Below are 16,755 nucleotides of genomic sequence, written 5' to 3'. Positions count from 1 at the left end.
GATTGAGGAGATCGTTCCTCCCCCAAACTATGCGACTCTTCAATTCCACCCGGGGGGGTAAACGTTAACATTCAACATTATACAAAGTTATTGTCTTTTTTTCACCTGCATTATTATCATTCTTTAATTTAATATTATTTATTGTATCAGAATGCTGCTGCTGGAAAATGTGAATTTCCCATTGGGATTAATAAAGTATCTATCTATCTATCTATCTATCTATCTAAAAATAGCAGCGGCCCTAGCACTGACCCCTGCTGGTCACCACTCTTAACATCGGCCAGTTCTGATGAGGTTCCTCGCACCATCACCCTCTGCTTCCTGTGTCTGAGCCAATTCTGCACCCATCTACAAACATCACCCTGAACTCCCACTTCTTTTAGTTTGATGCACAGCCTCTCATGTGGCACTTTATCAAATGAACTTGTCTGATGGTGGGTCTTCAATGTTTTGGGCTTTGAATCATCCATTGAATGGGTTACCATTCATTTATTGGGCGGAGTGGTGACTCTGAGGCTAAGGATTTGCGCTGGTATCCAGAAGGTTGCCGGTTCGATTCCCCGTCACTGCCAAAAGAGATCCTACTCTGCTGGGCCCTTGAGCAAGACCCTTAACCTGTAATTGCTCCAGGGGTGCTGTACAATGTCTGACCCTACGCTCTGACCCCAAGGGGTATGCGAAAACTAACAAATTCCTAATACAAGAAATCGTATAAGACGGAATAAAGAACAAAAAACAAACAAAAAAAAAAACATATGTAGATGCAAAGGATTCCATCAAGCAAATCAGGATAAAAAGTATTGAAGACTTGGCCTAAAGATGGAGTATAGGTTTGGCAATAGGGAGGTGATGAAAATGAGCAAGAGTCAGCATATCAAGAAAAAGGAGTAGGCAAAGATAAAGTTGATTAAAATGCAAAACATTCTGAGCATGAAACTGGTAAACATATTAACAAATGGTTAAGATAAAAAGGATTAGCCATTTAATAAGAGAGAAAGGACTCAAACCAGTGGAAAACGAGAAACCTGAGATTAACTTGGAACAACACTTGGCTGAGTCATGGAAGAGAAATGACTCATACAGTAGCATGGTGCCTGCTTAAGTAGGAGAGCAAACTAGGATGAAACGGCATCAAGGGATGGCCAGGTAGTCTCCATCGACTTGTCATGACATGGCCTTGTTACAAACACATCTAATATCGGCACCATAGGTTAATGGAGTGACAAAGGGAAGGGGATCATGACTCAGTCTGAATCATGAGAGAAGTGACTCTGCAAAAACAAACCAAAAAAGACTCAAAATCTGTAATATGGGACTCTGAACAAACCTTACATTCCTAAATCCACAGGACGTTTAGTCCTACAACAGTGTGAAAAGCAAGGGGAGGGACGACTCTCAGTCAACCGCTGCTTCTCTTATGGAAGTAAAGTCTTCTCTGAAGAAAAACTGGAGATGCCCTGGAGTCACAAAGAGGGCTCATTTATTGACATCGACATAGCAAAGGGCAGACTGATTAAAGGAATGAGTCAACATCAGAGTTATTTCTTGCTTTCCTGCCCAAGACCCTCAAATGGAGTCTAGCTTTGCTCGTTTCAGTTGACTTCACAATTTCCACTATGCATTATCACCAGGTCTTTTCTGGGCTCCTGTTTGTTACTGAATATTATACTTTATTTTAATTATTAGTCTTTTCGTGTAATATTGCACTCTTGTTTTTCTTTGGGTCACACTGCTAAAGCATACGATTGAGGGGGCACTGGTGTCATATTAAAATTAAATCTGCAGGCAGCTCAGATTGCTACCGTTAGGTTGCTCTTGTAACCTGCGCTCTGAGATCATTCAGGTTAGGAAGACAGAAGCTTTGAGCTAAGATTGTCATAATCTTGGTGCTCGAGAGTGTGAGGTGTGGCACGACTAGCACATGCAAGTGAGAAGCTCACCGAACTCTATAGTGAAGACAATAAAGACCCTACAGACCTATAAAGGTGTCCTGTGAAATGAGGGTGGGTCGATTCCTTCAGAGGGTACTGTGGTCTGGCACAGCATTCAGCGCCACATGGACATGAACAAGTTGACAAATTGTTTTCTAGGGATGTAGTCTAAATCCAAAGCCCAAAACTCTTTCATTTCTTTTCTCTTCATTTAGTTGTTCTGATTGGTTAATTAATAACATTATGTGATGTATTATTAATGTTTGCTGGCAGGGCATTCATATAGAGACGTCCAGCCATCCTGCATTCACTGCATCAGAGTGAGCCGGCCATGAAACACAAAGGGATCGGGCCACCTCTCATGATGTGAACTGCAGCTCCGATTTACTCACACCAAACAACTTATTTGAAAAACACTCTAAAAGTAACCCAAGCGCTTAATTTGACGTACAGTTTTCTCATATCAAATTCTGTCAAAAATTCCCAGCTTGCTTGTAAAACATTTTAGTATTCAGCACAAAAAATATCTTCTGTGTGAAAACTCTGTCTGTTTTCTGAATCTGCTTTTTTCACTGCAGAGTTGTGGAGATAAGGAGACAATTCAAGTAGCACTGAGCACAAGGAGGAAATCAGTGCAGGATGGACACCTGGCCATTTGAAGGTACACTCAAGTATGGACACAGAAAAGCTTCCCTCTGCAACTCACTTCCACATCTGTCAGGTGGCAGCACTAACCACCTTTGCACCTACTGAACATCTGCCAACACTCATTTCTTCAAATGCTACGTATTCATTTGATGGGTGAGGCAGCCTTGGAGAGACTTCTGAAATGACTACTAAAATCCAAGGGGTCCTAAATGTAAGAGGTTAGGCTCCACTTAATCGTTGAGAAGGTTGCCAGTTCTTGGTTTACCCTTTTGACTTCCCTGTAATGCCATGCAGGGTCAGAGCCAGCACCTTAATGCCATCCCGGGCAACATGAATCGAGAAGGGGCCATAAATGCCCAGCACTGATCTCAAGCTGCCTCAGTTATACCTTTATTTAAGAGACTGGGGTATTTTCCATCCAGTTATTCATTCCCTCCCCAGTCACCCAGTTTATGGTTACACCATGTCAGTGCAGATCGCTTCAAGACAGGAACCAACCCTAAACTGGGTGGCAGCTCATCACAGGGCCCATTCATGCACAAGGCCTTCAGACACGGCCATTTAGAGCAAGCGATTAACATGACACGCATCTCTGGAATGTAAGAGAAAAATCCACACAAGACTATGGGGGGGGGGGGGTTGTAAGGGGGGGGGGTTTACGAGCAAACTCTACTCCACCACAGACAGGCCTACTCACCAGCACCTGTACACTCTTGAAAATAATGCACTGGGTTGTATGGTTCTTCAAGGAGCCATTGCTTGACCAAACACCATTTCAATCTGGGATGGGTTCTTTGTGCTTTGGAACGCTTTGTAATATGTGGGGGAAAAATGAAATCCTTAATGTATGGTAGGTAGCAGGACACCAACAGTTTAGGAAAACCTGGATGTAGCCTTTGTTGTTGTACGCAGGATCAGGGCCACCATTAGGCATTCACCTAGGGTGCAAATCAGTTGCACAGATCAGCTACCGAACAGTTGGTTGGCGCACTAATAACCTTGGCATAGGGCAAAAAATTACCTAGCACAGGCACTGCTTCTATTGTACAATAGTCCTTTTAAAATCAGGAACCATTAGTATTTCACAAATTCATGGTTATTTACTGCATGGAGCCGGTTACAGATCTAAATAAATGAAGGTTCTTTCTATAGCATTCATTCTTGCTGGAAGTGTCTTTTGGTTGCCCTATGGCATGGCTCTGAAGACCCGCTCAGGCACCTTCATATGTAAGATTGTACCCGGGCTGGGATTCACACAGAGGAGGACACTGGAGCTAATCACTGGGTCCACAGCACGGCTCTTTATAGAAATGTCTTCAAGTGTTCTTTTCTGCAAGCCAAATCCTCTGAATAAGGGCGGCCGAAGTCCTTGGTGTGCCACCCGGGTGGTGGGTGCTGCTTCATCCTCTTTTTAGGATTTTTTTTTCCCCCCATGGGCTTACTGCAGTGATTTGCTGTCACCCTGGCAAACGCTGCCATCCTAATGATTTGGAGTCTTACCAATGTATTAAATAATAAATAATAATAAAATGAAACCATCAGTACACTTTCTGAATACATCTTAGTTCAAATGACGGCTTATTTGTTCTTCCTTTTATTCATAACGATTAAAGCCCGCTTTGTTCTGTTTACTACGTAACAATAGTAGGTGTAAATATTTTAATGTCCGTCATTCTGAAAGTCTTGAAAAAAAATTAAAATAAAACTCCAATTCCGAATTCCACTTTCGGAGTCACAGACGAATATCCAACAGGAGTCGATATAAAGGCAGACGTCCAGGACTCTTCAAATAGCCGAGCCCAGCTTTACTTTAAGAAAGTGAACTTCAGAAGTGCGTGCAGCCTCCTGCGCTAACCTCGGCACTTCCAGCCATTTTGAACAGCAAGGCCCGCTCTTGATCGCCACTTCTGGCGGCTCGTCTAAACCTGCTCTCCGGTCACTCAAGTGCTTTGACAGCCTGCCATTGCGCTCACTCCCCCAAGCCATCTAGACAAAGCCAGCCATCGCCGTCTTCTAACACTTCGTGGAGTTGCCAAGGCCGTTAACCTCTTTTATTTACTTACTTTTTAAGAATCGAAGTTGACACCACAGCTCAGTTCACCTAATGACTCAAATGAACAACCTGATGGGCTGAGCTGCGCTTGTAAGGCACCAAATAGCACGACGATGTCATTCGGATTGATTTACCGATAGCGCGCAGAGCTTTGGGATGTTATGGAAAAAGAAATAACTGTGAATGATTCATAAGGAATACAGAAATGATTCGAGTTCTGGCAGATAGACGTTTATTAAATGTAGGAATAATTGCAGCTGGTGGTTTGAACATTCATAGGAAATGCAGCATGTGTAGAATACAGAAATGTCGGAAACGCGAGTGATGTCCAAAATGGGGGCATGTGGCAGATTGGTGATTCTGGATTGGTTCTCTCTGTGCGTGTGTGTGTGTGTGTGAGAGAGAGAGAACTTGAGCATGGGAAAGGCGCTATATAAATAAAATGTATTATTATTATTAACTGTCCCTGCGGTGGGGTGGTCTGCTTTTTCTCCTGCCCTGCATCTGACGATTCTCCACTCCAAAGCACTGGTGGCTTATTTGGGTTGCCCAAGATGACAAAGAGGGAGTGGCGGGGAGTCTTTACACACACCGTCCGTCTAGAGATAAACTTGTGGTAATTAGTAACATAAAATAAGGCAGCCGTCCAACAACGGCTGTTCCTGGTGTCTGCGGCATAGTGGAGTTGGAATTAAGCTTTTCACTTCTTCTCTTTAATTTCTCTCTTTCGAGAAACGACAAGATTACAAGTACATTGGCCATTGGAGCCTTCCGTACTCAGCTCTGGATAATGGTACCATTTACAACCATCTGCTTTGCTTTTCCTGCCTAAAACTTGTAATGTCCCAAATGGAATCACCACCATTGCAAATTACGCACGTGTTAATTAATGACCGGCTGATCCGAGGTTTATGCAGGTATTTACGCCCAAATTGGACATCACAAACCAAAAAAACGTGGTGTCACCTGTAAGTAATGCTACCATATGCCACAGGGGGGTGGGCGCGGCGGGTCCCTGTCCTGTAGCCCCCTAATGGACAAGTGCGACTGGAGGGGACACCTCGCCATGCCACTCTTAGCTGAAAGCAGGCATCCTTCCAAAAAACCTCAGAATCAGATTTAAAGAAAATACATGTCATATTACAATATACGATTGCATTCTTAAATTATACTAAACACTGTAATCAAACTGCATTAATAATAAAGATTTACCACCGAAACATCTTACTGTATATATTATACACACACGCACACATTTTAAATACACTTTTTACAAACAAAAGTATCAAATAGAGACTGCCTATTAAAACTGGTTTGTTCTAAAAATTGTGTGCATATAACATACAATGTCTTTTCAAATTTGCGTATTGGGTATTTTAAAACGAAATCGTTAATGTGAAAATGTTTTTAAAAAGCGTTTATGTTCCCAGTTGTACTTAAATATGTGTGTGTCTAATATAAATTATATAAATATATATATATATATATGCGCGCGTGTGTATATATATTTATGTCTGTGTGTTTGTTGTGATACTAACGGCCCAGCAGGGCTGCTTTCCAATTCCTTGTAAGATTTTCTCCACAGTCGCCGCCGCCGCTTTTCGCGTGGAGGTCCGCTCTATTAAGTGAACCCCAAGCGGGCGGCCCCGTTTCGCCGGCTCCGTGCGTGTGTACAAATGCTCGACTAAAAGTTACACAAAAAGTCGGCCATGTTAAGTCTTGAAAAACTGGGAAGTCGCCCGCCTAAAGTTACTGACAGTAAAGCTCGGTGAATAATCGAGAAAGACTAAATCCATGCGGCCCCCCCCCCCCCCCCCCCCGAGCCCCCGTTGTCGTTAATCTGATTGCCTCTCGTTAAGATTTCCAAGCAGACCGATGATCGTGGTCGGCACTGCAGGTAAACGGGGGTGCAGCACGCAGAACTCGCACAGCAGGAGTTTCATTATTTTATGAACCTGTGAGGCGTCGGTTCTTCTTCCCGAAATAACAGTCACGGCTAGAAAATAAATGCGGGCTCCAGTTTTCTGTATTATCATGAACATCTGAAAAAGTGCACATAATTTTTGGCCCATCATCAAAATAATTTGACAGAAAACGGACGAAAAAAGAAATCCGCGTATTGTGGCAGAAGTTCCCAGGTGTGCAGATAGGAAGTCACTTAAAGGTGAACTCAGTCGCCTTTTCTCAGCGCCCTGCTTATTTACCGAGGAAGAGCAAACGAATAAATGCGAAGCGACGTCTTCCTCGGTCATGTGTAGGCCTCACCTGTCGACAATAAATATGCCGATTACTAAATGGAGTTCAGCTAAGGATTTAATGTGTAATGTTAGGTGATTTGCTGTTATTTTTATCCTTCTGTGTTTTAAGTTATAACCTTGATCTATTTCGTAAATGTATTATTTTATTAAATTGTTGTCGATTTACTGGCATTTTTGTAGTTCTCAATAATTATTTAAGGAGGTGAAATTATCTAAAATCAATAAGACACGCTTAACACGTGGAAAAAAGTCGGCTGGACTCTTGAGCTTGCTCAACGAAAGTATTTCGATGGTTTGAGTTACAGAACAACAGCCAACGTCAAGACTTATTTTTAACTCGAAAACTGATAAAAGTGAACACCGAATTCCTCCAAGACGAAGTCGCGCGGATCCGATCGGCTCAACGGGCTATTAAAAGTTTCTTGAACATCGGAAATCTTCGGGTTTTCTTGTTCCTGCTCTTCACATATTTTGATATTTCAATTGGAAAATACTTTCCAAATATACGTAAACAAACAAATATGTGGGATTAAACTTGATATTTTTTTTTACAGTAGTAGACGAATTTCGTAATATATTCATAAAAGACTGGAAACGGTCACGTAGAGAATGCGACGTTTGTGCTGCTTTGCGTTTTATGGTCTTGACGCGACATTTCTTAGCTCCACATCTCGTCGATGTTTTGTTTTTTTTTTTGTAATCAAGTTTGACACTTGGTCAGCAGAAGCAGCTTTACGCAGGTGACTTGAGACGTTAAATAATGGCCTATAAATGTCCTCCCTGATATTTTGTTCTTATAAATACATGTAAAAGTTCCCCGCTGGATTTTGATGCCTTTACTTGGACGCACCAAGCCCACTTGGGACGCCTGAACTCGCCGATTCGCAATTTAGCGCAGGCAGCCTGGAAATCTCGGAGTCTGAATGCGGGATCAAAGCGACGCCACGGCAGACGGCTTCGGGTTGGACGCTTCTGCGAAGTAAACAAACAGCCACGTATATCGGCGTGGGCGGGGGTCTTCGTTTTGAGGTATTTATTCAGCTGCTATACAGCACTAATTAGCATACAGGGGGGCACAGATTGGCGTTAATTGAATTCATGCGGTTTTTATCCTGTAAATTGTGTGCTAAGTATAACAAACAACATTAATAGCAGCAGCCGTGGAATGCGCGGCGGGGGCACAGGCCTGCTCGAGCCGCGCCAAACGCACTGGACGGTGGGGTACCCCAGTGCCCACGCACCCGGCCTTCAGAATATAAACTGCACGACTAAATAAAGGAAACTAAACGCCCGAGCCGCGACCACCTGTCCGGCGTGGAGAGGGGCGCTCGAACTTGGGAGGCAAAACGAACACTTCATGTATTACAACAAAAAAAAGCAGCCCTAATTAACGTGTGACGGCGATTACAGCAAACAGCGAGCACTTGGCGATCTTCATTGTTTAAAATAAAAGGCAAACTTTCAAATAGTTGACTCGATCGTCGCGTTGCCCACTTAAAAACACATTTACAGTAAGCCCGCTTTACTTTAAAGGGTGACCCTTTTAAAAGAAATAAACCTCCGGACTTCGCACAATCAGATTGAACGTGTAGATTTAAGCAGTGCCGGACTTGGAGGTGTTGAAGGATTTTGTCTAAAAACACTTTCTAGCACGTAACCCTCCCGCTATATACAAGACACGAGGATCGCTTTAGTTGTTCTTATTAAAAACAAAAAAAAAAACAAAAACATTTTTATACACACACACACGCCAGGCTGGGCTTTTTCTTTTTTTGGTTCTTTAATTTGTTGTTGCTGTTAAACGGAACTTTTATTAAATGGACATGAATGTTAAGGGCGCTTGCCATAATTACATTCCACATTTCACTGGTATACTGAAACCGATTCTTCAATTTACAAATTTATTTTTGCATGACAAACCAGTCAAGACTGTCTTTTTCAACAATGATATGCAAGTGCTGCTATTTAAGAATGGCTGCAACATACATCACTAGACAATGTTTCTAACGTTTACTAAGTAGATCCAGGCCAAAAATTACTTTTAATTACACTTGGAGTAGAACAGCAACTTGACTGGTCCAGTATCCCACGGATTATATATTTTTGGGGAGAACAAGAGTTCAAAAACATTTTGATAAAGCAATCTCTGGAGATTACAGCCAATTTTGGCCAAACAGGAGGAATCCTTGAAGGAAAGGGGGGAGTTGGGGGACAGGGGGGCACTAATTCAAAAATTGTAAGCCCGTAACATCAACTAAAAAAAAAAAAAAAAAAGTGGTCACTGCAACTGACCAAATACATATTTACACATTTGAGCTTTTCGATGTAGCTATTCCCTCCCCCACACACTAAAATAATGGAAATTAAAAAAATATACAAAGTTTGTTTCGATTTGGAAAATCTTTTAACATAGCAAATCGACCTTAAAATCTTTGCTTGTGGTGAGCGGTCCACAAAAAGAAAGTTGGCTCAGAATTAGGTCTTTGAAATAAAATTTTCATTTTCAGTTTGGTTAAAACTTCTAAAAAAAAAAAAAGTTTGGACAAGTCTTTTTTTTCTTGTTTTTTTGTCCCAGGCATCATTGTCCACACAAAATCTCCATCTCACATACCCAGAAAAGGGAGTGGGGGGGTGAGGGGGGTGAAAAAAAAAAAAAGTTATTTGCTGGTATGGTTGGCCATAAGTAAGACTCAAAAAAAAAAAAAAGTTTGGTGCGATTTTTAAGTGATACTTTGTATATCTTTTAGATTAATAAAATTCATAAAAATGTAAAACATACAAAATAAAGTTAAAAGGAAGGGGGTGGATTGTGAAAGTTCTCACAAGACTTGAAACCTCCATGACGCCTGATCTTTGTAGTCCAAACAGTCCGTAGCGTTGAAGTTGAGTTTCCAGGAAGAGGCAGTTTGGTCTTTGTAATCCAGGCAATCAGAGGAGTTGAAAGCTAATCCAGCTCCTGTATAACCCTGGTGATGATGGTGATGGTGGTGATGATGGTGACCAGACGACTGGCTCAGGTGGTGGTGAGGATGTCCAGACATAGACGACGGTGCCATTGGACTCAGCTGGTGAGGATGGTGGTGCGAGTGCATGGGAGTAAGATAGGAGCTGCAGTCCATCCCACCAAAGTAAGAACTGGAAGGAGCAGGGTAGCCTTGGCTGTAGCCTGTGGCTTGGCTGTAGGACATTGGGTAAGATGCAGCCGAGGCACTGGAGACTGAACGCTGCATGCAAGACGCACTAGTGTGGGGAGGCTCAGTGACAGAGGCTGCAATCGGGGCAGAGCCAGGGGAGATAGAAGCTGGGCTCCAGATGGAGGACACTGGGGTACTGATGGAGGTAGATGCACTACTGATTCCAGTATTACTTGAAGAAATGGAGCTGGATGAAGAAGAGCCAGAGCTTGACACCGCCGGTGGAGTAAACTGACCGCTACTGTCTGACCCGGTGCTCTCTCTGGTTGGGGACGATTTCTTCTTGGCTGGCCTGGCCTTGGTATTGTTTCCACTCTGTTGCTGCTGCCTACATTTTGCTCGACGATTTTTAAACCACACCTAAACCATGTAAAAGTCAAAATACATAAATAAAAATAAGACAGCAGGCCAAAAAAAAAAAAATAGGGATATCAAAACAGTAGCAATCTGAAATGCAGGTGGCTACTTTTAACAGTTTAACTTGTTATTAAAACACACTGCAGGAAGCAGTTCCTCTACATTAATGTTTGCAATATTAACATCTAACTTGATACAATCATTTAAAACACACACTTCGTCAAAGTGGTTCGCACGCTCAGCAATGGCCCTCACGCCCTACGCAAATTTTGGGAAACGGAACACGACATTGAACAAACCAACCTCCATTTGTCCAATTAATTCATGATGGTAACATCAATTTATTAAATGCGCATTTCCTTTTAAAAAGTGCGATTTAGCACAAGAGGGCGCCACTTAATATAAACAAATTAAAGTAAAGCATATTCAATTAAAGGTCTGCATTGGGGCGAGGCGAAGCCCAGGAGGTTTGCACCGCGCACTAAACAGACGCGTGGTGTCCAATTGCGAGAATACGAAAAGCACATTAAGGAAGTCTTAATTAGCCTTCCGAGAGACAGAAGGTGACAATTGACCAGTTACCCACCTGGACGCGGGACTCCGGCAGGTTGATCTTTAAAGCCACCTCCTCTCGCATGAAGATGTCGGGGTAGCGGGTCTTGGCGAAAAGCGCCTCGAGAATGTCGAGCTGCGAGCGCGTGAAGGTCGTCCTCTCCCGCCGCTGTTTTCTGGGGGTCGCTGGAGGTAGAAAAAGAAAACCACAAAATTAGCGTCAATACTCCACTGGCAAGATCGAACGTGACAAGTGAAATGTGCAGAGGCTTCGGGCAAAGATGGGAATTTTAAAAGTTTGAAGGAAACATTCAAATACCCAACGTAGTCGATTTTTTTTTGTTTGTTTTAGCAATACTCATTTGTTTGGTGACTGCGCCTTTATGAGCAACAAGGGCCCAACAACAGCCCATAATTTAATAATTCAAAATTGGAAAAACTGCGTCACTAACATCCCACTCAGACTGGGCAGAAGGGCCGCTTAACCTCGTTAAGAAAAGGAGGCTAAGGTTCTAACAAAACAAAATGGAGCAAAAGTGAGAAAACCGACTCCCTGCCAGGTAATGAAAGACGGCAGAAAACGGCGCTCGCCAACAACCAGCAATGTCTTTTTTTGCCTTATTTTAAATCTTCTAATGGTGCCCAATTCTGGACCACACGTGTCCTTACCTGGGTAGCCCACCGATGGGTGCAGCAGGTCCATTGCCGCTCCGCTCAGCCCCAGTCCGTTCATTCCATAAGGGGGCTGTTTGAGGTATGACATCATGCTAAAAGATTTAGGTGGGTCCACAAATCGCGACAGTTTAATCCGTTAAATTTTCTTTGGGGGAAAAAAGTCCTTCAAGATTTCTGAAAGAAATTTGAAACATAAAAAAAAATTATTTTTCTCCTAAAGTGTCCAGCATTACTTTCACATTGGAATCGCTAAACCAAAACTTTACCAATTTTTTTCCCCCAGATCGCCCCTAACTAAACTTTTTTTGGGGGAGAACTTTTGCCGAAATTATCCTGCACATTAAAAGCTTGAGTGCAAGTTAATTGCATTATATAATCTATCATTCCAATAAAGAACTCGGCGTTATGAATTTAATTTCATGGAAATTAATTTCTGAATTGCTTATCGTAATTCAGCCATACACTGGCAGGCGTAAATCAATTAAGAACAGCGAGGGTTAATTGAAAGAGTGATTGTATATTTATTAAAGTAATCGATGCGCCATTTCCCGTTTAATTCACTCCTTTCGACAGCCTTTTAGATGCGAAACACGACAGGGAATTCTTTAAAAGCGGGACCTGAACGCAGCGGTGAATGAAGGTGACATTTATAATTATTAGACTTAATTTATTAAATTACCAGTGTGTTTTTAATAACTGAATCTGAAATCTTCACGTTAATAAAAAGGTGTAAACGGGGGAACCCTCGCACCTACAACGCGTCCACTTCAAACGCAGAATATTTTGGGGAAAGTCAAAAGGATCAACCAAATTTCCAAATTGTGCTCAATTAAAAAAAAAAAAAAGTGTAAACCGTTTGGATTTTCCAGGGAAGAAAATAAAAGGCAAATCCAGACTTGGGCCTAAAACTATAAACACAACGTGAGTTTTGTTAAAGTTTAAGGCCCAGCGACATTTCCCAAGTAATCGCCGTCGCATTTTTCGAGTAGAACTGCAGATCTCGCAGCTAAAACATTGGGCCAGGCCGTATTCTTGAACTGCCTTATTTTGTTAAGCGTTGCACAGATCCGTCCATCCCTCCAGCCACCCCCCTGCTCGATAAAGATCTGCTCCCGTGCTGTGCACACAGACCAGCGGCTACCCGGGCCCATTCTGTGTATTTAGATGTTTCCTCGAGTAAATTTGCAGCTCCACGGGACGGAGATAAACTGGGTTGAAAAGGCGAGAGCTCCGTGCAAATGAACTCAATTACAATTTAGATTAGACCTCCAGGGAGACCATTTAAAAAGGGGGGTCTTATCAGCAAAATAAATTAACAAAAACCAAAACACGCCTCTCCAATTATCTCCTAAGTAGATTCAACATAAAAACGAATATTTTTAAAGGGTCTGAATGCTCGTTACTACGAGAAGAGACGAGAATGTTCAAGGCCAGTTCCTTTTTAGATGTATTGCGCTTTACAAGCGCATATTTTGTTTAAGCACGACGACCGAAAACAGTGTGCATACTATTAATTTAAAAAAATCAAACGCCAAACCACGCGATCTGAGAGCTGCTTCGACGGTAACTTTATATTATTGTGACTTATTTCCGGCGGAGATGAATGCATTTTGAAAGAAAGAAAAAAAAACATTTCAACTTTTACATTTGACCTCAACGAAAAAACAAACAAAACAAAAAAAGCCTTAAGTAAAACCAACTTTTAGAGAACGCGCTGCCAGCACAAGTCCCAGCCAAGACAGGACAAACCAGACACACGGAGAAGTCGCGTCCAACTTCGCACGACTACCACAGAAGGACGACAGGATGCCTGCCATTCGCCACATCAATACGCCCGCCCGCAAGACACTCACCTTTCGTGCCCTGAAATCGTACAGTAGACGGCGTGCAGTAAAGCCCACTTCTTTCTCTAAAATGATCCGATTGTACGAATCTAAGAAGCAACACGGTTAAAATATCAAGGGGATGGGCATAACTGAATTTGTGTTTTACATTAAGTGCTAGCGGCTTAAGTTTAATGCAGGAGAGCGGCAAACCCCCGCACGTGTTTGGGCAGCGCGGATACGCGATTTACTTGGGCAATTAGTGAAAGTTACGCGCGTTTAAAAGAAAATAAATCAAACGCGTTACCTTGCATGGAGTGCCTGTCTCGCCTTGTGGTTAAGGTGATTGCTAATGTAGACTGATGAAGATTGATCACCTTCTCCTTGCCCTGCCCTTCTATGAGAGTCAGACACCTGCGGAACCGCCCACCCGAGCCAATCGGTGGCGGTATAGATCTTGATGGACGTCGATTTCAGCAAGTGAGAGCTTGCATTCCCTGTGAGCTCCGCCCGTTTTCCGAGAGACAACAAGAACACCAGAAGCTCAACCCGCAAACTACGAGCTGGTGGATAACATTTTTGAAATATTTGGTACTGTTAACAGTCTGCGGTTACATAACTAAATTAAGTTGGGTACCTCATTTTTGTACAAGAAATATTTACTCATTTTATACGTTAAACGATCAATTAATACAAGTTGCCGGTCCATGATCAGAACAAGAAAGTGTACAAACGACTCAGACCAAGACAAATATTCTTTTTTATTGTTTCTACACTTTTTTTTTTAATAAATGTAATCTGTATTTGAATTTGAAAGAAACAGAAGCGCAACTTCCACAGCCAAAAAGCGTTGTGATTTGGTGCATATTTTATTTATGACTTCAAGTACAGCTTTTTGGTGTCCGGTTTGGATGTTTTCTTTTACTTTACGAATATTAGAAACAGAAAATATGAAGTGGCTTTCAGTGCCGGCCAGATACACAAGACAGACATAGTGACCTTCCTCAGCAGTGACAGTTGGCGTTCGGTAGGATTTATTTGCATTTTGAGTCTTGACGTTTCAGATTATTTTAATTGCGTATTGTAAAATAATAATAAAAATAAAGCGCTAAATGCAACGAATTTTGAAACAATAATTCGTTGATTGGTTTCGCGTTTTGACTGTCCTCAGACACGCCAGATCGGCCTCCTTCCAATAAAATCAGCCCCGCAGGTGGGTGCTTAAAAATTGGGTTTATTCACAAATGACTTTATCGTTATTTTTTATAATTCGTATGAAGTAAATCTGCAGTCCCATTTATGTATGGGAATGCCACTCTAATAACACATTTAACAACCCAATAATATATTTTTTTTATTGCGGTGGATGTTTTAAAATAATTTGTATTCCCTTTTCTTATTTTAGCACCTTCTCATGAATATTGATGATGCGCTAATCCCCACTTACAATTACATTTCAGAATAGTCAGCGTAAAGTTTAATAGGGGCCGTCTTTTAACAGAGATAGGGAGAAAATGAAAGGAAGAAGGAAAAAAGAAAGAAAACAGCCGATACCAGAAAATAAATGAAATCTAACAAGAAAGACCGGTAGCTGAGAATCAAAGAAAGTACCTCTCGAGCGTCAGTTTCCTAAAGAAATGCCAATAAAATACGGTAACAGAATATCACGGAGGGTACACTGTTTCGTTAACTGTTTCTCAAAGGATCGGTGAGATCTTCTGAGGACCTTAATAAGGCTTTGGTCGCTCCTTTTGTTGATCTCACAAAATCAACTCATTCTAATTGAAGCGGGAGCTGAAAGCGAGCTAATGTTCAAAGAAAGTGACCGCCAGACGAACGAAATTACATTTTTTGACTATATGGGACAACTCATCAAAGGCCTGGTTTACACGATCTTTCTATAGGACCCAAAAGTCATCGACACGAGCACATTTTTCCCCCCAAGAACAAAGATGCCGCGGCCAATTCACAAAAGATTTTCTCCAGCAAAAAGGAAAAAAAAGAAAGAACTTTGAAAGAAAGAAAGGAAAAAAAGAGTACTTGCTGAGTTGTAAGGGGAGATCCTCTAAGTAGTATCTTATTAATTTGAGTATGCGGAGCTTTGGGTTTGAATCCGTCAAGGTGGGGGTCACCTTTTATATCGATCGGTATTTCCTTTAGTTTTGCAAACTTCCATCATTCTCTCCCCGAGTAAAAATTGTGACAGGCACAAAAAATATCAAAACCAAGCAAATGTGTCCGAGCCTCCAAATCCTCTGCCCGTTTTATTAAGAAAAAGCAAAACTCGAAAAATCCATCAGGTTTAGTCGCTTCTTTCTTTTTTATTATTATGAACTCTGTTTAACATGATGAGATCAAGCCTGCGTAAGTATCAAGGTATCAAGTAGCTCTAACCTTTTGTAATAAGAGTATTTGTCTAATCCCAAATTGCAGACGAATTTTCTTAATGCTGAGCCTATAAAGCCCTGGGATTAAAGCGGAGAAGGAAGAGGCGAAAACTTTAGTGTCTCTGGTCGCCGAGTAGCACAGCGCTCTGGACTTTCTCTGCTGTTTATTAAAAAGGATAAATGACCGGATATTTGTTGCAGATTTTTCTGTTGTGATTCTTCTTCTTTTTTAGTAGAAACGAATTGCTCGAGGATCGGGTCAGGAGGTTTACGAAGTGGGCACGGTGAGCACCTGTGAGCCGACGCGGGAGTGGCGCGTGCAGCTACCTGGTCGCCGCGGCCACCTTACCGGGCCAGCCGCTCTCACTTTCTGGGACTCTTCGTTTTTTTTTCCTCTTTTTTCTCTTTTCTTTAATTTCTCCTAACTTGTACACGTCTGGGTTTTGAGTTGGTCGGGTATGTACAGCACACCTGTGTACACCGTGTGCGACTGCGCTGGCAGTAGATGGCACAGGTAAGGCTCCGGACATGCGAGACACCTTAGAAATTGTGTGGCACGTTAGAAAAGGGCAATTTGTGTAAACTTGAAAGAATTGTGTGAATGGTGGGCGCGTGTGTACTGTGGGATGGTCATCACCAGGGGCTGACTGCACTTGCAAGTTTAGTTATAAAAGAAAGTTGGAGAATGATACAATATAATACATAATCATTAATACTACTACTACTAATAGTAAAACAACAAAATCTCCCTGAATATTAATTGAAGTGATTAAAAACGCCTGATTGAAATTCGATTTTTGAAAGCAGTGTCATACATGACTTACATGAAATGTTTTTTTTTCAAAGCGGCACCCGTTTGAAAAAATGAACACATTTT

At 42.0% G+C, this 16,755-nt stretch overlaps 1 protein-coding gene across 2 annotated transcripts; it reads right to left on the bottom strand.

Moving 5' to 3' along the window:
- Nucleotides 1-9,124: 9,124 nt before the first annotated feature.
- Nucleotides 9,125-14,516, bottom strand: otx1 (orthodenticle homeobox 1). Of its 2 annotated transcripts, none has more exons than XM_028820656.2 (4): nt 13,799-14,516; nt 11,663-11,842; nt 11,028-11,179; nt 9,125-10,444 (listed from the first exon to the last, which is right to left on the bottom strand). In XM_028820656.2, exons 2-4 carry the CDS (start codon nt 11,757-11,759, stop codon nt 9,710-9,712), a joined length of 984 nt encoding a protein of 327 aa, XP_028676489.1. In that variant the 5' UTR covers nt 11,760-11,842; nt 13,799-14,516; the 3' UTR covers nt 9,125-9,709. The 2 variants fall into 2 exon arrangements, with proteins under 2 accessions (XP_028676489.1, XP_028676490.1); XM_028820657.2 differs by lacking the exon at nt 13,799-14,516 and adding an exon at nt 13,522-13,792.
- Nucleotides 14,517-16,755: the final 2,239 nt, after the last annotated feature.

Source organism: Erpetoichthys calabaricus, chromosome 15 (genome assembly GCF_900747795.2).
Source record: "Erpetoichthys calabaricus chromosome 15, fErpCal1.3, whole genome shotgun sequence".
NCBI lineage: Eukaryota > Metazoa > Chordata > Cladistia > Polypteriformes > Polypteridae > Erpetoichthys > Erpetoichthys calabaricus.
This window is presented reverse-complemented; position numbering and strand designations above follow the sequence as displayed.